Source organism: Gouania willdenowi, chromosome 15 (genome assembly GCF_900634775.1).
Source record: "Gouania willdenowi chromosome 15, fGouWil2.1, whole genome shotgun sequence".
In the NCBI taxonomy this organism is placed as follows: Eukaryota; Metazoa; Chordata; class Actinopteri; order Blenniiformes; family Gobiesocidae; genus Gouania; species Gouania willdenowi.
In genome coordinates, this window is record NC_041058.1 from 26000382 (window position 1) to 26023289 (window position 22908).

The following is a 22908-nucleotide window of genomic DNA, read 5'->3' on the forward strand; positions in this document are numbered from 1 at the left end:
GTTGGCGGAGCTGGATTGTAGTCCCGTTCCTCTTCTTCCTCTATGGCGGAGCCTACACTGGGACAAAAGGCCAGAGGCAGTGAGGTGTCCCCTTTCACAAAATCGTTTATAAGCCAGTGCAGTCAATCCCGCAAGAGTACTAAAACGGTACTTACACACGGGGGCAGAGATGCTCTGCCCGCCTGCTGTGATCGGCGTCGTACTCTGGCTTCACCGCTTCACAGCCTCGCTGCCGCTGCTTCGGAGGCTGCGCCACTGCCATCGCTTCGGGGGCTGTTGCTGCCGCTGCCGCTGTTGCTGTTGCTGCCGCTGCTTCGGGGGCTGTTGCTGCCGCTGCTGCCGTTGCTCCGGAGGCTGCTGCCGCTACTCCTGCCGTGTTCCTTCTCCTTCTCTCTCAAAACCAGCCGGTGCCTTCCCGTTACCCGCTCCTCTCCGTTTCGTAGACCGCTGTCTACCCGTTGCCTCCCTGTTACCCGCTCCTCTCCGTTCCGTAGACCGCTGTCTAGCCGTTGCCTCCCCGTTACCCGCTCCTCTCCGTTTCGTAGACCGCTGTCTACCCGTTGCCTCCCTGTTACCCGCTCCTCTCCGTTCCGTAGACCGCTGTCTAGCCGTTGCCTCCCCGTTACCCGCTCCTCTCCGTTCCGTAGACCGCTCTCTCGTCAATTGTCCGCCCCCAGCTTTTATGCTCATTGGATCAAAGCTGATTGAAAAACAGTCTGCCACAGGTGTGAGGGTCCAAGTGATTAAAACAGGAAATAACAAGCGCAGCAATGCACAACAGTAAGAACACTTCAAAATAAAAGCACACACACAAACAAGCAAATTAGTTGTGCAAAATACTGGATGCCCAATTATCATCCTGTGACATGAACATTTTTAAATCAAAGTTAAAGGCACCTTTTTTTCTCTACTGTGTATGATTTAGAGGGAGATTTTTCCTCATGTTGTTGTTGATGTTTGTTGATGATTTTAAATGTTTTCACTGATGATTTTAAATGTTTTGTTGCCTACTTTAATGTTCTTATTGATTTTAAGCTGTTGTCTGTTGCACTTTTTGATCATGTAAAGCACATTGAGTTGCCTTGTGTACATGAAATGCGCTATACAAATACATTTGCCTTGCCTTTAGTCTTACTAGTGAAATAGTGAGACTCAAAATGTCACTATTTGCACTAGTAGGCCTCTTGTTGGCATTACTAGTTAACTAGTACAGTTTTACATTTTACTAGTACTTATTGAAGGAGAAAAACATTTACTAGACACACTTGTTAAAGTAATGCTAATGAGTGGGTGGGGTCGGGGCATATTCTAAACCTTCCCATTGGTTCTCTATATAGCACTAACATATGCTCAATCAACTTTCCATACGTAAATCTATGCTAGACCAGGGCGACTGGCCATGCAATGAATTTGCTCACCACTAGAAGTCCTACATAGGCCATTGTGTAATTTGTGGGAATGCACGGAGGCTCCTGACTGCTGGTCATTTATAGTCTGGTTTCCAATATTGTCACGCTGACAATTTTAATGCAATTACTGATTGATGGGTGGCAGAAGTGAGCATGAGCAGCATGAGGTCATAGAGCAAACACTCAGACAGACAGGGAGACATCTGATGATGACCATTTTTAATGAAAAAAAACCAACCCTAAAATACTTCTTTGACACAACAGGCTGTACAAAAACCCACACTGCTGCAAAAATACGTGACTGTGTGTGTACTGCCAGTTAAGAACATTTAAATATGGGCTTTTTGATACTTCATGCATTTGAAAGCTGTGAAACTCTGCAGTTGAGTGTGATTTTGGCACTGAACAGTCTGCCAGTAAATACGATAGACAGCTGAGGAGGAACTGCTTCAACGTCTTCATTCAGGGCTTCGTTGGGTAGAGAAGCTTGGTGGCGTCCTTGGAGTTACTCTGACTGTCAATCAGTACTAAAGGGTTCTTTTGGTGGTTCTCAATGATGTGGGACACACTGGTAAAATGCTGAAGAGGGACAGAAAGAATGAGGTAACTGGTAAGTATAAGAAAAACTCTGTTTCTAATCTGTTTATTTTAACCTCTTTAAATGTATTTTTTTTCATAAACATGTAGCTGACGTCAATGTGATAACAAATTCAACTGGTTTCTATAACTATCTTTCTCATGGCTAAGTCAGACATTACATTACTGTGAAAGAAGCGGAAATCTGAGTAATCAGAGAACAGAAATAATGGCGATGACAACGTCAACGCACTCCTGATTACACTGTAAATATTTTCTAAGTTATTGTTTCCCACAGCTCAGTGTCATGATCTGGGGTTTGTCGGTGTGCAATGTGTTTTTTTTTAGTTTTTAGTTCTTAGTTTTGTCTTTAGTTCTTGAACCCTCCCGTCTTGTCAGTCTTCACATAGCCGTCTACATTTGGGTCCTCCAACACTTTGCCCACCCCCAGCACTCTGCGTCTAATTTATTATACAGAACATAGAATCAATCTATCTATAATGCAAGACAGGTCTGCGTGTGTGTGTGTGTGTGTGTTTGTGGAGCAAATTTCTCCCCGACGTGGTGTTTGTTCGACCTGAAACTTTATGAACAGTTTGCACATAGCCCTACTTCCTGCAATAAAAATGGCAATTTTCATCTAACTGTAAGGTTTGCAATGATAAAAAGCCTCACACTACCTCCTCTCCTTGTTTCTCACTTCCCAGAGCGTACATCTGAGTGCTCGATATGAAGCGGATCGGGATGTTGTAGACTCTGTCATTAAAAAACACCACCAATGTGTAGGGATGCTGTGCAACGTGACCAGAGCTATTTCTCACCAGAAATCCTCCATCCTGAAACAGGAAAAAATGATTTCTGTCAAAGTGAAGTGAGAAAATATTGGATACATGAAGCAAATTCTCTAAAATTACTTTTCAACAGAACACAGGTTTTAAGTTGGGCACAAAACAACTTTTAAAAATTTAAACAAAATCCAAAATCCAAAATTTGTTAATGAATTACAACAGACAAACAGCCCTAAGTAACATAATGTGAGTGAATGCTTATAAAAAGCTACAAAACTACAACGACTACTACAGGGCAAAAGAGACAAAAAAGAGAAAAATGATGAATTCGATAGACATAAAAACATCCATCCATCTTCTGCCGCTTATCCGTGGTCGGGTCGCTGGGACAGCATCCTTAGCAGCGAGGCCCAGACTTTCCTCTTCCTGGCCACTTCTTCCAGCTCTTCTCGGGGGTTCCTGAGGCTATCCCCCAGAGTTGCCGAACCGGTGAGTCATGCCCTGAATACCTCACCAGGGAGGTGTCCGGGGAGCCACCTGATTAGGATGACTCTTCTCGATACGGAGGAGCAGCGGCTCTACTCCAAACCCCTCCCAGATGACTGAACTTCTCACCCTATCTCTAAGGGAGAACCCAACCACCTTACGAAGGAAGCTCATTTCGGCCGCTTGTACCACTTGTGTGATCTTGTTCTTTCGGTCATGACCATAGGTAAGGGTAGAAACGACGATTGAGCGGTAAATCGAGAGCTTTACCATTTGGCTCAGCTCCCTCTTTGCCACGATGGATAGATGCAGAGTCCGCTTCACACTCAGCTGTGAACCGATCCAGCTGATGCTCACAGCCTGATGAAGCCAACAGGACCACATCATCTGTAAAAAGCAGTGACACAATCCTGAGGCCACCAAACAGGACCCCGTCAACACCCTGGCTGCGCCTTGAAATTCTGTCCATAAAAATTATGAACAGAATCAGTGACAAAGGGCAGCTCTGGCGGAGTCCAACCCTCACTGGCAACGAGTTTAACTTACTGCCGGCAACGTGGACCAAGCTCTGACTCCGGTCGTACAGGGAATGGATGGCCTGTATCAGGGGGTCAGATACCCTATACCCCACAGCAATGCCAGAGGGACACAGTCAAATGCCTTCTACAAGTTCACAAAGCACACATGGGCTGGTTGGGCAAACTTCCATGCACCCTCAAGGACCCTGCTGAGGTTATAGAGGTGCTCCACAGTTCTGCAAACAGGACGACAACCGCATTACTCCTCCTGAATCCGAGGTTAGACTATCCTGCATATGCTCCTCTCCAATAGCCTTCAATAGACCTTGCCAGGGAGGCTGAGGTGTGTGATCATTAAAAAAATTTCAAAAATTAAAATCAATTCCAAAAATATGTACAAGACAATTACAAATGTGTGCACTGGAACACATGAAATATACTAGATAGACCAGCCACTTAGCTTCTATAAAGTCATACTAAATATATATATATACCTACACTGAAAATGCACATTTACATAGATTTACAATTCCCTTAGAATAAAAATAAACAACATAGATAGAAAGCCTTTCCAATGGTTCTCTCTTATCTAAACTTCTACCAGCTTTGGTTTTTCAACCATATGAGTCTCACTTTGTTTAAGTGAACCAAAACGTCTTCAGCAGTTTTACGGCAACATGTAGCAGCAAACCATGGCTTTTCAACGATGTCTGCATCCTGAAATAAGCAACAAAAAAAACAACAAACTTTTAGTTAAAATTTAACAATTTTATTTTTATTTTACTGTCAGATTTTGTTGAATTACACCTTTTCCTGAGTCTCATTTTCCGTGGAGCTTTGTTCCTCAGTTGGCTCTGAGTGGAAATAAGATAAATAAGATGAAACATGTATTATTTGTAAAGGGTTCCTTCAACTGTTAAACACTAAAATAAGCCAAACTTACTGGAGAAAGTTGAACGTATAAAAGGGATCCTGCAAGTGAGCCAACAAAGAGAGATTATGCAACTGCACAGCACAAAGCTGAGGTTTTATCTCTCAGAGTTTCCTCAGATTCTGGTTCTTTGTTGAACCAAACAGAGAAGCTCTAAGGAATGTCAAGCAGCGTCTTACTTTGGTCGGGTTAGTTCCTGCGGAAAAGATTTTGGGGAAATCTTTTGGTCAGCATGCACCGCAGGCAACGTTCTGCCTGAGGAAATACAGACACATCCATGTCAGTGTGTTTGTAAAGCTTCACCTACTGGTAATCAGGGGTGGATGGGACAAAAATTTAGCGCAGTTAGTAAGCCAGTAATGCTCAACATACGGCTCTTTTTGCCTTAATTTTAATTATGATTTCCCCAGGGGGAAACTTTTTAACCCTTTTTTACTCGTTTTCTTTGGCTATTTTGCAACTTCCTTCCTTTTTGTCCCTTTTCAAAATGTTTTGACACTTTTTTCAGATTTTAACCTCCTTTTGCCAATAAATATCACTGTTTTTCTATTTTTTTTGTCCATTTTCATTGTCTTTTTGACACTTCATCCAAAAATACTACCTTTTGTCCAGTAAATACCACTTTTCTCCCATATTTAGCCTCTTCTTGTTCCACATTTTTGTGCTTTTTCACTATTGTTTGCCACATTTTGCTCATTTAAGCTACTTTTTGCCATTACGTTCCACCTGTTTCCTCTTTTTTGGCCCAATTAATTGACGCTCTTCACTCTTTTCATGCAACATTTTTGTCACCTTACATTTATTAAATTTTTTGTCACCTTACATTCTTGTGACTCCCATTGATAGGAATTTAGAAATTGAAGAAACTAGCACCACCCCAAATAAGCCGCCTCATCATGGGTAATAAATAATCATTAAAAAAACACATAGCGGACCGGCCCACTTTGGGTCAACGGTCCACCGGGGAGATGCCCGGCTTGCCAGATGGCCAGTCCACCCCCCGCTGGTAATGAATACTGTTTACCTTACAACCCATACTGGTGAGGGATTGGAGAAACCAATTAAGCTTCTGCATTAAACCACCAGGACTAAGCCCTGTGTACAATGTATGGGCAACGCACATTACCATTTAAGTGTGCATTCAGGCATCCTTTTAGACATATCACGTGACTTTTACCAGAAGCTGTGTCGATGACGGACAACTCTACAGGGCGACCATGGCTCAGGTGGTAGTGGGTGGTCTTCTGATCGAGAGGTTGGAGGTTCGATCCCAGTACCTGACTATGTGTCGAAGTGTCCTTGGGCAAGACACTGAACCCTAAGTTGCTCCCAGTGGTTGACTAGCGCCTTGCATGGCAGTCCTGTCCCACTGGTGTGTGAATGTGAGAGTGAATGGGTGAATGAGCTGATATGTAAAGAGCTTTGAGACTGCTTCAGTGTGGTGATAAAGCGCTGTATAAAATCAAGTCCATTTACCGTTTACAAACACCACAAAGGTTGTCAAAAATACTATAGTTTACTGTAATGTATGCAGCACAAAAACTAATCTGCTCAGTGAAAGGATGCAGTATTCAAAAATCCCACTGCTGCTATGCAACCAGTCCACTACAAAGCAGAAGCCTGCAAAGCCCATTGAGTTGAATTGTGTATGAAATGCGCTGTACAAATACATTTGCCTTGCCTTGCAAAGACTAACAGCTGGAGTAATTTGTATTATGTATCAGCAATATGATGATCCTTTTTAGGTAAAAGCTACTGTGATGATGGCGTCCCATCACCAAGTCATTGAATATCTTTTTCCAGGAAGCATTTCAAATGTATCGTGTTTTTCTATCTGCACAATAGTTACAAAAATCAGGATTTCATATCTGATGAACTGATGGAATGAGTTAATCAGGAGTTCCTGGGCTTAGTTTAAACACTTACTTTCCAACGGCCTTGGCTTTACCTCAACCCTCTGAAATAAAAAAAAATCATACAGTAAGTATATTCAAATCATCATATTCAACCTAAGTGAAATAATCACATCAACAATCATACAGAAAAACAACAAGATATTGTAAGATACTGTATTTATAAGATTTGATATTCATACCAGCTTTAGTGGTGGTTTTGGTGACCTCCTGTTGAAAACAGTCAAAAGATGCTCATTAATGTAAGTAATAAACATTCATTTAATGAATACATGTCACTGTGCTGCTCGCTCACTCTCTAGGCAGAGGTATGGGTAGCAGTGGTTTCTCTGCAGGTGTTTCATCGCAGCCTGGAAAATTACACATAGTCTAACATCTGGCATTTCAAACAGCTTGTATGTTTTGAATAACATCATAAGACACCACTCCCGCCTGGACACCACATTTTTCTAGTGTAACTCATTTTGAGTTTTTAAGACACTGTTCTGACTTTTATTAAATTTGAAGCTTACCATTATTTGAATCACAGACTTCATATTCATCGTCAGCTGTTGGTTCCCGAACCTGCAAAACCACACAATCTGCTCGATTAGATCCTTTTCCTGTATAGTGTCTGTTTATTGTGAAGACCTGCATGTTAGATGTTGCTTACAGGAGGGGGAGAGCGTCTTTGACTCAACCTGAAAAAAACAACCCCACATTAATAGACAAGTGAGAGTGAATACTCAGTTAAACACCAAACTTTAAAGGTACAATAAGTTTTTTTTTTTTTTTAAAGTTTACTTTAGTTCTAGATAAAACAGATTTTTCCAGATTTTAACCTCCTTTTGCCATGAAATATCAGTTTTCCTATTTTTTTTAATCAATTTTTATTGTCTTTTTGACACTATTATCCAATTTTTGTCCTTTCTTTAACCATTTTTGCGACATCTCATCAAAAAATACTACCTTTTGCCCAGTAAATACTACTTTTCTCCCATATTTTGCCTCTTTCTGTTCCACATTTTTGCCCTTTTTCACTATTGATTGCCTCATTTTGCTCATTTAAGCTACCTTTTGCCATTACGTACCACCTGTGTCCTCTTTTTTTGCCCATTATTTTTGCACTCGTGACTGCTTTTTTGCCACGTTTTTGTCACCTGTTTATACATTTTTGTGACTAGCATTGGAGGGAATTTAGAAATTGAAGAAACAAGCACCGCCCCACATAAGCCGACTCATGGGTAATATCAAAATAATATTTAAAAAAAAAAAATAAAAACATCTGCTTTGTGTTTACATGGAAATAGTAATTCACAAATTGAGGTTTACATGGAAAACCGGTTTATTCGGCTTTATTCAATTCCGCTTTAGGTCTGGGGGTTGGGAAGGGCTCTGATTGGACAGGGGAGAACAAGATGTGTCACGTCTATCGGGATAAAAACACAAAACAAACCTTTTCTTTTCGGCTCCAACATAGAAAACCACATGATCAGTGCACACTATGTATGGTGCGGATGGTGCGCTGCTGACCTCGACTCGAGACGTTGTGGATCGGTGGGGGGAATACTTCGAAGACCTCCTCAATCCCACCGACACGCCTTCCAATCAGGAAGCAGGGCCCAGGGACCCGAGAGTGGGCTCTCCTATCTCTGGGGCTGAGGTTGCCGAGGTGGTTAAAAAGCTCCTCGGTGGCAGGGCTCCGGGGGTGGATGAGATCCGCCCGGAGTTCCTCAAGGCCCTGGATGTTGTGGGGCTGTCATGGCTGACACGACTCTGCAACATCGCGTGGACATCGGGGGCAGTGCCTCTGGATTGGCAGACCGGGGTGGTGGTCCCCCTTTTTAAGAAGGGGGACCGGAGGGTGTGTTCCAATTATAGAGGGATCACACTCCTCAGCCTCCCCGGTGAGGTCTATTCAGGGGTGCTGGAGAGGAGGGTCCGCCGGATAGTTGAACCTCGGATTCAGGAGGAGCAATGTGGTTTTCGTCCTGGCCGTGGAACTGTGGACCAGCTCTACACCCTCAGCAGGGTCCTTGAGGGGTCATGGGAATTTGCCCAACCAGTCCACATGTGTTTTGTGGACCTGGAAAAGGCATTTGACCGTGTCCCTCGGGGATTCCTGTGGGGGGTCCTCCGGGAGTATGGGGTATCGAACCTCCTGATAGGAGCTGTTCGTTCCCTGTATGACCGGAGTCAGAGTCTGGTCCGCATTGCCGGCAGTAAGTCGAAATCGTTTCCGGTGAGGGTTGGACTCCGCCAGGGCTGCCCTTTGTCACCGATTCTGTTCATAACTTTTATGGACAGAATTTCTAGGCGCAGTCAGGGCGTTGAGGGGGTCCGGTTCGGGGGCCTCAGTATTGCATCACTGCTTTTTGCAGATGATGTGGTCCTGTTGGCTCCAACATACCGTGACCTTCAACTCTCACTGGATCGGTTCGCAGCCGAGTGTGTTCGCAGAATGAGAATCAGCACCTCCAAATCCGAGTCCATGGTTCTCGACTGGAAAAAGGTGGAGTGCCTTCTCTGGGTTGGAGATGAGGTTCTGCCCCAGGTGGAGGAGTTCAAGTACCTCGGTGTCTTGTTCACGAGTGAGGGAAGGATGGAGCGAGAGATCGACAGGCGGATTGGTGCGGCAAAGCTCTCGATTTACAGGTCGGTCTACGTTCCAACCCTCACCTATGGTCATGAACTTTGGGTCATGACCGAAAGAACAAGATCACGGGTACAAGCGGCCGAAATGAGTTTCCTCCGTAGGGTGGCTGGGCTCTCCCTTAGAGATAGGGTGAGAAGCTCAGTCATTCGGGAGTTGCTCAAAGTAGAGTCGCTGCTCCTCCGCATCGAGAAGAGCCAGATGAGGTGGCTCGGGCACCTAATTAGGATGCCCCCTGAACCCTCCCTAGTGAGGCGTTCAGGGCACGTCCCTCCGGAAGGAGGCCCCGGGGAAGACCCAGGACACGCTGGTGAGACTATGTCTCTCGGCTGGCCTGGGAACGTCTCGGGGTCCCCCCGGAAGAGCTGGAGGAAGTGGCCGGGGAGAGGGAAGTCTGGGCCTCCCTACTGAGGATGCTGCCCCCGCGACCCGGAAACGGCTAAGCGGGAGAAGATGGATGGATGGATGGATGATCACTCTTTTCTCTTTTCATTTAATTGTAGTTTTGAAGCAGCAGCTCCACAATAACACACGGTTTCACTTTGCTCGGCGGAGTAGGAGAGAGAGAGAGAGAGCAGCAGCTACAGCTGTTCTATCTCCTCTATACACAACGTAAAGGGAAAAAATAACTTTTTAATGACCTGTGCATCATTAGTAAAGCTCTGGTGCTTCATGCCCTGATGAAGCCGTTCCGTTTGCCGACATCCGTGTGTGTATAATAAGTCTGCGTGTCCGTGTGTAATAAGTCCTTGTGAATGTCCGCATGTCTATTCTTCCGTCGATCCACACTTGTCATTATATCGATGTCTTTTAAGGCTCTAATTAAGTAAACAGTGTCAGCTGGTGTCCGGGTCGCCATCATGGACTATATCGTCATCCGCACGTCATCACTGTAAGTCGCGCATGCGCAGAATGACCGAAATAAATTTGAAGCGGAATTAGGTGTTTACAAGAAAGAGAAATTATTTAATTCGGAATGAAAATCGGAATAAACCAGCCACTTAATTTGGATTTAAGTTTAATTTAGAAATAAATTAGCATTTGGAATTAAGTGTATACAAGGTCAGTTTAAGGAAGAATGAACTTTTATTCTGCTTTAAAGAGGAATTAAAGTTCCCATGTAAACGTTGCCATAGTTAGAACTGGTTTAGAAGATTCTGAAATATTTTCTCTAACTACGCTGTTTTGGTTTAATCCCACAGTGGACATTTATTGGAAGGACTGAACCTCCCTCCCTTCCACTCCATGTGTTTTAAATCAGGGATGTCATATGAATCCTACGTATATGTATTTTTGCCTTTGGGGGTACTGATAAATTACAATGGATGAACCGTTTGTGGAGGGCATTACATGCTTCATAAGCAAAACTAAATTTAAATGTGAGTGCAGTGAATCAATATTATCACACAATGCCCAATAAGGGACTTCCCTTCACTCATTTTGATTGGATCCTTTTATTTAACTTTCCTACCTCCGCCTTGGCTTTTGTGGTAAAACACACATCCTTGGTGACACTGTGCTTCTGAAAGTACAAAAGAGCATGAAGTAAAATGCTGAATGATTGAAAACAAAACACATTAGAACATACATAATAATCGCGAAATTATTAATTAATATGTAGGGCTAGTGTTTCATTTTATTGTAACTTTCCAAGTATTCAGATGTACTGAAAGTGACTGGGATCAAAGACTGACCTGCTTTTTGGGAGAGTCAAAGAGTTTTCCTGCAAAGAGAAAGAACTGCAAACAATGACCATGCATGTACAGTAAAAGAAAAAACACCTCATTAAATGTGTGCTGCACAAACAGCTTACCTTGCTTTCGGGGGCTTTATGAAAGTCTAAGAATGAAATATGCAAAAATCATCAAAAATGTGCATTTGTTATCGTAGGCCTACTAGAAAAAATGTTACATTTTAACATCATTGTGTCCTCATTTTAACACCATTGGCCAAATTATTCTAGCGTGTAGGCCTTGACTTTGTCACGCCTGCTCTGGGCATTTCCACACACTGTGTTATAGGCTTTCATTGTAGAGATCCCCCATTTACCATGCATATGTTTCCTCTCAACAACAATTACAAAAGAGAAGGCTTTGTCCAAGGATAACAGAGGCTATGAATAGCCTACTGCTGTACAGTCATTTGACAACAATGAAATCTGGTGTGGACAGTCAATATCCCATGAAACAGATGATACTTTACTCTGATTTGATCCCAAAAATAGATAACAAGTATAACAGTGACTCCACAGTGACACAAAAAGACCAGAGGTTAATCCAAACACAGATATAGAAAAGAAAAACAAGTAAAACAAACGTAGAAAAGCCATACAAATTGTTAATGACTCTTAAAGATTTAATTTTATTTTTTTAAATAAAAGTAATAATAAAATTCAAGAATACGTATGTAGGGGGAATGTTTTGCTGTCCATACTAGTTACATGGTTGTGTATGTATTTAATGCTAATAAAATACATATATTACTTTATGTTCATGTAATGTTGAATAAGTTGAAATTGTGAGAATGTACCATTTTTTCTTTGTGTGAAATTACCACAACAGTTAGAGGATCACCCATTGTTTACATTTTAACAAGTACTTTAAAGTTTTTCCTTAGACTTCAGAAATAATAGACTTTACTGACTCAAATATATCTACACAACACGCGGCCATTGAGGTATATTGTGTAGTTTTCCTGCTTTCACTTTAATTCATGGATCTGTAGTTATGCACTGTGTAATTCTTGTTTAATTTCTGTTTGATTTCATGTACAGTATTAGTTCTGAAGACGTTAAGATGTTGTGCGGCGCAAGAAGCATAAAGTTGAATACGTATTGTGGCTGTGCAACAATTGTCCAATTCAAAGGACCAACCTGTGAAACAGATCTATTACAGAAAAAACATCAAACAGCAAAATGATGCCAGTTTTCATTGACTAAAGCAATCACAAACTCTCAGACTCACACATTAGCATCTTGAGCTTTTCTTTTTTATTTTAGAGAATCTCTAGTATACAGGTTGTACATGTCAGCCAATGCCACGAAGAACATAAAAACTGCACAGATTTGATCTTGGTGTGAGGCTCTCATCAAACTCAAAGCTGATTGACAAATATACCTTATTATTATTCTTGTCCGCTCCAACAACCAGTGTTGGGAATGTTACTTTAAAAAAGTAATTAGTTATAGTTACTCACTACTTGTTACAAAAAGTAACTGAGTTAGCAACTGAATTACTCTATAATAAAAGTAACTCATTACCAAGGAAAGTAACTATTTGCGTTACTGTTAAAAAAAAAAAGTTGCTATATGCCAAAGAATTCAGATTTTTTTAGATGCGTGTGTCATTGTGAGATGCTTCATTAAATTAGAGTTGTTTATAACAGATGTCGAATCATAATCGCTCACCTTGTTTTTAACCCACCTCCTCACAACAGCTTTGTATGAAGCCGGGGATGCTTTCGGATAACAGTTTATTCAATTAATACATGTAACACACTGCATTTAACGTTCAGTAACGATAACGGCGTTGTAGCGGCGTAAAAAGTAATTAGTTTGATTACCCCGTTACTGAAAAATAACGCCGTTACCTAACGCCGTTATTTTAAACGCCGTTATTCCAAACACTGCCAACAACAGACAAAAGAGATACAAACCCACATAAACAAAATTGTATCGACCCTTTGTCCAGTGGTTCCAAAATGTTTTCTGTTGCACCTCCTTTGGAGAATAAATTACTTCCATGGCGCCCTCATCGCAGTAAAAATTTCAACAAATGGGTTAAAAAATGTAACCTTTATTGAAAAGGGAAAAGATTGTGACTCTGGTTCTTCATAGCATAAAATGTGCAATAACATATCAGTGATAGTAAAGTTATTTGAGTGCAAAGAAAACCATATTTTTGATTTAATGATCAATGGTCAAAATCAAGCTTTTCTTTCAATCATGAAAGTAAGCACCTTAAATAAGTGGAGCTTCATGTATTTTGGTTAAAGCTGCAGCATAAGCACACAAAAAGAATAATGTTTCAGACATGATAGACAATCCACTGAAGGTTAAAAAAAATGGACCAATCGACCCATTTTGTGTGACATATGCATACTAAATTAGGTGCATGCACGCAGGCTTGGTGCAAAACAACCAGAGAACTACATTGTACATTGTTCCCCCTGTCCAGAAATAACCTTAGGGATGTGATAAAAGCTAGTTTTATCTCTCCCACCTCAATTGTGGCAGTTGATAATAGCACAAGTTTTTCGGCATTATCACTGGATGAATGATCAACAACAATTTGCGTGTAAACGAAGCCTTCCAATGCATTGTGGGAAAAATAGTCCAAACTCCTCTATAGATGAGACTTATGGTTGCGTGCTATCAAACAGAGGTTGACAGCTGACGTATTTGACAAACACACACACACACACACACACACACACACACACACACACACACACACACACACACACACACACACACACACACACGGAGAGAGAGAGCGCTGAAACATTCCGGATAAAGTACAAATCAGCCAGTTTATGATAAAAATAAACAGCTTAAAGTTGCCAAATAACCAAGTTTGTTCAGCAGCAATCGTTTCAACGTAATTGCTGCTGAGGCGATGGAGCACAGGGAGCGGATGGAGCGCTATCTCAGTCTGAATCCAGTGAAAAGTGACCATGCGGGACAGTGAGGAGGAGACGTAATGTAGAGATGGAAACTCATTCGTTGAAACTGATCAGAATACGCGGAAATACATGGAAATCTTTGTTAACAGGAGTACAGCAGCCCGTCTAGCTGCCCGTTCATAACAAGTAGTTATAAGCATCTAGAGACTTAATGCTTTTAGGTTTTCTTTCGTATATACACTGGGTTTTACTATCAGATATGTATTAATGTCTGGCCATTGAACATCGGGGCCAGGAGCGCACATTGGATGACCACTCATTTTTGGGTCCTGTAGTCGTTCACCTGTACTTAAACTGAGTTTCCTTAAATAAGCGGCCGCGTCCTCAGTGAGGTGACAAGCTTTCTACAAACTTCCAACTATTTTTGAGCCTTAACAGTGGTTAATACACGGTCAGTTTTCGAGCGTCACATATGTAAACAACTGATAGCGAATATAAGTAACTGATATGTGACATTGGACGCACATGGTTTTTGCACCTAGTATGCGCGTGCAGATCAGTCATGTCAGTCTTATGTTTGTCCACATTGAAATCGGTCTATTAGTGAAGTGTTTGTTGCACCTACCAGGCTTGGGTTGGTGACTTGGTAAATGTGAGGGCAGAAGAGGAAGGCTTCTTCCCTTGTTAAACAATGGATCTGAGAGAAAGAATGGACTGTGATACATGTTATATGCATTTCCCTGTGGTTAAAGTCCATCAATGCATACACTGATGAATTACACTCTGAAAGTCCTTATGATGTGTGTCTTACTGGGAGGAGGATTCTCTGTAGGTTGTATGTAGTCGTCGTCACCATTACAGACGTCTGGATTTAAATAGTCCTATAATAGAAACAACAAAGGAAACGTCAGATGTTATTCAGGGGACATGGTGAAGAAGAAGTTGTGAAATGAGTCAAAGTTGTGTTACATCATCGCTGTCTTGGTGGGCGGGCTCAGGTGGTAGTTGTTTGGATGCTTTGCCTGAGGGTACTGGCTTCCTAGGGGGTCTGCTGGGCCTGTCGAGGCAGCTGTCTGGAAAGGGGAAGCAGAAACAGGAACATAAAATATCAATTGCTTATCTCAAAGTTTCAACCCTGAGGAGAGTTTCAGCAGCAGCTCACTAGGCAAATTTTGCAACATACAGAAATTGGGAAAAAAAGACACAAATACGTCAAACGTGTGTAATGGCAACACTGACCGAGGTATACGGAAGGCGGAGCAGCGGGGGTTGTGGTGAATTCTTGGTGGCTTGGTGGAGGCTCATAGTTGTCCTCTTCCCGTGGATCCTCATACATGTCATTGTCCTGAGAAAAAACGTAATTTGTCAAGTAAATGTGAAAAACAAAACACTTTATCAGTTCAAAATGTCTATAACAGTTCAAAACTAGACAGCCTGCATTTGAATATGCTTTTTTCTACTGACATGCAAAACAATACATACAACAGTGACAAATAATAATGAAAAGCTTCATAAAAGCCATTGGTTCTCTTTTCAACTTTTGGCTGAAAGTTGCAAATTAGAGTGGCCAAAAAAGGACAGAAAATGTGGTAAAAAGGTTCAAAGTGTCAATATTAGCTTAAAAGTGGCAGAAATGGGGGTTGGGGTAAAGTAATTTGGGAATAATTAGTTTAAAATGGCAAATAATGGGCATTAAAAATGGTGAATCTGTTTAAATTGGCAAAAATAAGCATGAAATATGGTGAAAAGAGGTTAAAAGTGACAATAATGGGTCAACATGTATGCAAAAAGTGGTACGTCCTTCATATATAACAACTTCCTTACTTACTGCTAATAAGTAATAATTCTGAGGTTATTGAGGGAAAACCTTTAGTTAATGGCTTACTGGTTGTATAATAGGGCCATGCAGAATAAGGCATTAATAAGTACTAAATAATGACTAATGAAGAGTCAATATGTTTCTAATTTGCATGCTAATAAGCAACTACTTAATGGTTAATAGGTTTTCCCTAAACTAAAGTGTTAGTGAAACGAGTATATGGCAAGTTTGGTGTGGTTGCAGAAAAAGCGTAAAACTAAAGAAAACTGAGCTGAAATTGTTCAAAAAATGTAATACAAGTTTCTTGAATACATCTGGGGACCCTCCCCCAGTGTCTTGTGACCCTAAATGGGGTCCTGACCCCAAGATTATGAACCCCTGACAAAGCCCTGCCCTCATTAATGAGGGATAATACATATGTTTGCAGAAGATTGGTGGATGTGGAAAATAAGAAAAACTGATTTAAGAGTATTAGATTTCTTCTGTTCATATAACAAGTGGTTTTCTGACATTATAAACATGCTTGCACTGTATCTTGTTATATGAAAGATATGGACACAATCTCTCATCGTCTCTGTTCATCATGAGCTGGGCCCGGAGGTAACAATAGTATGGAGCATATATGTTTCATGTTTGCAGAAGTGGGAATTCCTCTGTGATTGTGGATCACAGTTTCTCTGAAACGCTCTGTGGAGCATTTTTTTTAAAAATGTGAATCTGTTGTGGGTTTTTTTTTTAACAAACGTTAGAAAATTTCCAATTACATTGATTTGAAATTTTTTTTTTTTTAATAATTCTATATCAGTTTCCCCTCCTCATTTGTTTGAACATTTAAGAAACTTCTATACACAACTGTGAACGTGGAATTTCCAATGGTATTCCTAATTTATTATAACTGCATTCTTACCACCTTCTGCTTTTAGAATTACATTTAAAAATGTGTTGCGCAAGGACCACTAAGCAATTATTATACAATCAGTAAGATAGAGAAAAGATCTCAGCCTTGAGTGTGCGTAGGTTTCCTTTGTGTTCTCAAGTTTCTTCCCACACTGCCAAAATATATTCACTGAATTGATTCTAATGCTGAAGTAAATTCATGTTGTGCCTGTGATGGACTAATGACCTGTATGCAGTAGCTTATAACACCTTGTAACATGATAGGGTTGGTGGATATCAGCTATTGACTTGAGTTTTTGTAAAACAAATTTATTGCAATTTTTCAACAATTTATACAAGTTGGAAAACACTTACACTAGCTTCAGACAGTTGATGTTCCACTTCTCTGCTGTCATCTATAAACAAATGAGTCACAATTTTAAGGATATGATCAGACATGTGATCCTGTCTTATTACATCCATATCCTCAGATCTCAGAACACAAACATTTGCACTGTGTACACCTCAACACATTCATACCAGCACGGAGCAGAGGTCAGAGGATTACTGTGAGGGATTAGAACAAACGATTCAACCACAGTGTTATAACTAACTGGAAAACTGTACACGCCCCCTTTGTCATCATTTCAGCCTTTTAAATATCAGAGTTGGAGGACAAAGTGCAGCCTCATTTCAGCACAAATCATTATCACAGATAAGACATCGTAATTCATTGGTATCAGCCTTCAAGATGGGCTAACCATTATAGAAACCAATTGTTTTGTCGTTATTTAGCTGCAGATCATCTGTCTACAACTACTAAAAGGAAAGTAGCAATTGATGATTGATTGGTTCTCACATTTTGGAATGACATTATTGTAATTTTTCTAGATATAAAGTAGATATTGAATTACATCTGATGATAGAGTTCCAACTGGCTGCATTCAATGTGTGTACTGCTACCCTGTGGGAGTATAAACCACTTTTCTCACTTCACAAAATGTCCTTCCAAGGCTTACTTTGACACAGGTCCTCATTTGGGTGACTTAAAAAGCGCATAAAGGCATCGCAGGTTTTTGGCACTAAATTGACGTCATATGTATTGTCAAACCTTCTGCTGCTAGTGGTTTGCTGTTGTTACCATTCTTCATGGATTGATGGATAACAATTTCCTGCAGCTGAACCGTCACACAACTACGGCCCATGTCTTCAGGCATTTTGATATTCCCCACCCCCAAAGATCTACTAACTCTATTTCATGCTTTCATTTTCTCCCAGTTAGATTACTGTAACAAACTAATTCTACACGGAGGACATACAGTGGTGTGAAAAACTGTTTGCAACCTTTCTGATTTCTTACTTTTTTGTATGTTTTCCACACTTAAATGTTTCAGATCATCAAACAAATGTAAACATTAGTCAAAGATAACAGAAGTGAACACAAAATGCATTTTTTAAATGAAGGGTTTTATTATCAAGGAAGAAAAAAAATCCAAAGCTACATTACATGGCCCTGTGTGAAAAAGTGTTTGCCCCCCAGCTCCTGTTAAAACATAACTGTGGTTGATCACAACCGAGTTCAATTTCTGTAGCCACACCCAGGCCTGATTACTGCACACCTGTTCTCAATCTAGAAATCGCTTAAATGGGACCTACCTGACAAGGTGAAGTTGACCAAAAGATCCTCAAAATACGGTGGCTGGGAAGTGTCAGGTGAATGCATTTACAGAAACGAACACGAATGCAAACAGGTCACAACACGAATGCAAACCGGCCACAACGGAAGTGTTTCCGACGGACGTTCTGGTGGGTTAAAAACATCCGCCAGAAACGTGTCCGTCTGTAATACCGGTCCGTCGGAAACACTTCCGTTGTGGCCATTTTGCATTCGTGTTGTGACCTATTTGCATTTGTGTTCATTTCTTTAAATGCATTCACCTGACACTTCCCGGCCACCGGGTTTCCGCAACGGAAGTGTTTCCGACGGACCGGTATTACAGACGGACACGTTTCTGGCGGATGTTTTTAACCCACCAGAACAGAGAAGAACAAGAAGAAGACATTGAAACGCGTATGAAAGTAAGTGAAAGTTGATTAGGATACTCTTATATTTTTCACATCAGGCTATCATATCATAATACCCGTCCGACTGTCCGACTGTAATACCGGTCCGTCGGAAACACTTCCGTTGTGGCCGGTTTGCATTTGTGTTGTGACCTGTTTGCATTTGTGTTCGTTTCTGTAAATGCATTCACCTGACACTTCCCAGCCACCGCATCAAAAGCTATAGACATCATGCCGAGATCCAATAACATTCAGGAACAAATGAGAAAAAAGTAAATAAAATCTATCAGTCTGGAAAATGTTATAAAGCCGTTTCTAAAGCTTTGGGACTCCAGCGAACCACAGTGAGAGCCATTATCCACAAAAACACAGTGCGGTGGTGAACTTTCCCAGGAGTGGCCGGCCGACCAAAATTACCCCAAGAGCACAGCGACGACTCATCCTAGGGGTGACAAAAGACCCCACAACAACATCTAAAGAACTGTAGGCATCACTTGCCTGTGTTAGGGTCGGCGTTCATGACTCCACTATAAGAAAGAGACTGGGCAAAAATGGCCTGCATGGCAGAGCTCCAAAACGAAAACCACTGCTAAGCAATGAGAACATTAAGGCTTGTCTCATATTTGCCAGAAAACCTCTTGATGATCCCCAAGATATTTGGAAAATATTCTGTGGACTGACGGACTTTTGGAAGGTCTGTGTCCCATTACATCTGGTGTAAAAGTAACATCATACCAACAGTAAAACATAGTCTGGGGCTGTTTTGCTGCTTCAGGACCTGGAAAACTTGCTGTGATAAATGGAAGCATGAATTCTGCCGTCTACCAAAAAATCCTGAAGGAGAACGTCTGGTCATCTGCTCATGACATCAAGCTGAAGCAAATATGAGTTCTACAGCAGGACAATGATCCAAAACACACCAGCAAGTCCACCTCTGAATGGCTGAAGAAAAACAAAATGAAGACTTTGGAGTGGCCTAGTCAAAGTGCTGACTTCAATCCTATTGAGATGCTGTGGCATGACCTTAAAAAGGCGATTCATGCTCAAAAACCCTCCAATTCTGCATAGATGAGTGGGCCAAAATCCCTCCACAGTGTTGCAAAAGACTCATTGCAAGTAATCGCAAACGCTTGATCGCAGTAGTTGCTTTTAAGGGTGGACCAACCGGTTATTAGGTTTAGGTAGCAAACACTTTTTCACACAGGGCCATGTAGCTTTGGATTTTTTTCTTCCTCATCAATGAAACCCTTCATTTAAAAACTGCTTTTTGTGTTTACTTGTGTTATCTTTGACTAATGTTTAAATTTGTTTGATGATCTGAAACATTAAAGTGTGGAAAACATGCAAAAAGGTAAGAGATCAGGAAGGGGGCAAACACTTATTCACACCACTGTATATGTCCAGTTATAGTCTCTCTTCACTGGTTACCAGTGAAATACAGAATTGATTTTAAGGTTCTTCTATGTGTTTATTAGGCACTCCATGGGCTAGGTCCAGGTTACGTTTTAGAGGTTTTATGACCTATTCTACCTTCTCTACATTTGCTGAGGTCTAATATCAGTCTCTCCTATTTATTCCTCAATTCACTTTTAATTTGAAACGCCTTCATTGATAAACAATATAACAGGTTGATTTGATCAGATCATTGATCAGATTATTGCAGTGTGACTGAGTCACAGTCAAAATCTCTCTCCTTGATCATCATCACCTTCATCATCATCATCATCGCTGTAAATCGTGACCGAGTTAGATGCGCTGGAGTAATGAAGAAATAACGCGGCCGCAGATCGTCCTGCTTTAATACAGAGGGATGTTTGCAGTGAAACACAACTATTGGCTTCCATAATACACAGTTTTAAATATAAATAGTTAAAAGCGACCTGAGCTGAGCCTCATTAAAATATGTGTGGGAACAGTTTCTGGTCCATCCTCATCTGCATATGACAGCTTGTTTCACTCTGTAGTGGATCAAACTGTGACTTTACGTTAGACATAGTATGAAAATAGTTGAATCACTGTGACCAACGTGGACAGAAGTCTGCGTCTGTTTTAATTAATCGTGCAGCAGCAGCTGAGTGATCACAGCTGCTGCTGCGTGACGCACAAGTCCGCGTGGCTTCAAATGTAACTAAGTCCATATTTCTAGTGCAATATAATGTTTCACCTTATTGGAGCACTGCACTTATTTCAGGGTTAGAGGTGTGTAAGAGGAAAAGGACTTATGCACACCGGAGAATGCGCGTAAAGCCAGATTTGAATGGGAACACCCATATTTCAGGGCTGCTCCACCCACTGGGATGAAGGCGCGCAGCGACTGACTTAAGTACATGGGGAGAATAGCACACAGCCAAAAACAGCGCCACTGCACTGCTTTTTGGACATGCACATGGGAGAATAGAGCCCTAAAGACATCAGTCAGACAGTTGTTGAGTCAGTTTGGTTTAAGGGAGTACCCTATTTATGTTCAACTGATCACCTTTTATTTCTTTTTTATTGTTAAAATATTTTTTTAGATTCACCTGCCCACTTCCTTTTCCCTCTGGTATCAAGTCCAAACCTGCACACACCCCATTCATAACTAACCCTGACAATCTGCACCAGTCAGGCTTATCAGGTGGGAGTTCTCTTTGCTTTGTAACTACCGGTAATTGGTTTCCCATATGTGGTTTCAGATGAATGAAAAAAATGAAAAACAAAAGTTCGCTAAATGAAAAGATAAGCTTGGAAAGATGCATTGTTGTTTCAATATGGATTTCTTACCTCTGTAGTCTCTTGCAGGTAGATCTGGGCGTTGTTCCATTTTCAGTCTGACATTAACAAAGAAATTTGAGTAAATCAAACTCAATAAAAACAGTAATATTTAACAACTGATTCTCACACTTCATTTTATTTTTACCAATGAAATGACTTCAGGTTTACCTTCTCAGCTTACTGAGGAAGCTGTCCTCATTTTTATGGATGTCCTGAACCATTTGCTGAAACTGTCTGAAAAACATGTTGAAGTCAGTCGGAGGTTATGAATGAGAAACAAGCTTCTAATTTGCAGCGTTGCATTTTTTGTACTTGAATTGACAATTAATTAATTTGTCGTACTTCTTGAACTTGTTCATTAAAGATCTATGTATGACTCTTAAACTTTGTTTCTTAAAATAGAACAGGGAAATAAAACAGAAAAATCAGCACATTTGGTCTTTTGGTAATCAGATTTTCTTCCTTTTCTTCTTAAAGTCGTTAGAGTCAGTGTAACAAACATTATTAAGTTTTGCTAAATCGGTTTGACATTAACGTTACATCGATTCTCTTACCGGAACTTTGCTGATGCAGGAGCCATGATTTTACCCAGCGCATTGAAGTTCATGTTCAATCCCTGTGCGTTCAATTGTGACCCATCTTCCATTGTCTGATTCATTTATTTTCCCATGCATACAAGATTGTTTACAGGATCATATATGAACACTGTGCTTGTGCTGTCTCTGTCCCAAAGAGGAGGGAATCAGTTGTTTGCGTCACAGTAGTCACTTCTCCTTTTGTCTCCCTCCCTGTCACTCACCACAGATGCAGTTACCACACTCTCAGAAACACTTCTTACATCACGTCTGCTCTGCTGCTCTTTTGATTTCCACTCTCTGCAGCTGCTGATAACTAAACAGAGGACGGCCTTTAGCTTAGCCTGTGTCTGCTTTGGAATGACTCACATCAAGGACACGTGGGCTCTGGTTCCAGTCTGACCTTGGTTTCTTAAGACACTGTCAGCAAAAAAACTTTCTAACTCTTCACAAATAACTTCTTCAATTCATTAGAAATACAAACACATGAGTTGCTTTAATTGGAGCTGCCTTTTTGATAGTTAAACACTTACTTCTTAATTAGTTGGGTAATGGAAAGCGCTGTGTTATATTCAGGACCTAACATTAAACTGTACATAGAGGTGAAATTATGGATTACAAGTACTCATGTTACTGTAATTGATTTATGGGTACTTTTTACAATAATAATAATAATAATACATTTTATTTGTATTGCACTTTACATTAAAGAAATCTCAAAGTGCTACAAAGAAAGCCTAAGACCTACAATAAATATGACGAGTAAAGGAAAGGCCTTTGTAAAAAGGTGAGTCTTTAGGCTGTGTTTAAAAGAATCCACAGTCTGTTGAGCTCTCAGATGGTCAGGGAGAGCAATGCACAGTCTCGGAGCAGTCAAGCAGAAGGCTCGATCACCCTGCTGTGTAGCTTGGTTCTGGGGATCTTCAGGAGGAGAGCTTTGCCGGAAC

The 22908-nt window shown here is 41.0% G+C and overlaps 1 protein-coding gene across 1 annotated transcript; it reads right to left on the reverse strand.

Annotated features, from left to right (window-relative positions):
* Positions 1-1750: 1750 nt before the first annotated feature.
* Positions 1751-22105, reverse strand: blnk (B cell linker). Its single transcript, XM_028468772.1, has 22 exons — positions 21941-22105; positions 21555-21620; positions 21396-21442; positions 16947-16987; positions 15116-15221; positions 14846-14949; positions 14688-14757; positions 14502-14573; positions 11067-11092; positions 10948-10976; positions 10725-10775; positions 7274-7301; positions 7134-7185; positions 6917-6971; positions 6804-6831; positions 6635-6665; positions 4888-4963; positions 4721-4749; positions 4585-4631; positions 4411-4494; positions 2666-2821; positions 1751-1988 (listed from the first exon to the last, which is right to left on the reverse strand). The coding sequence occupies exons 1-22, from the start codon at positions 22042-22044 to the stop codon at positions 1872-1874; spliced, it is 1419 nt and encodes a 472-aa protein (XP_028324573.1). The 5' UTR covers positions 22045-22105; the 3' UTR covers positions 1751-1871.
* Between the last annotated feature and the right edge of the window lie 803 nt (positions 22106-22908).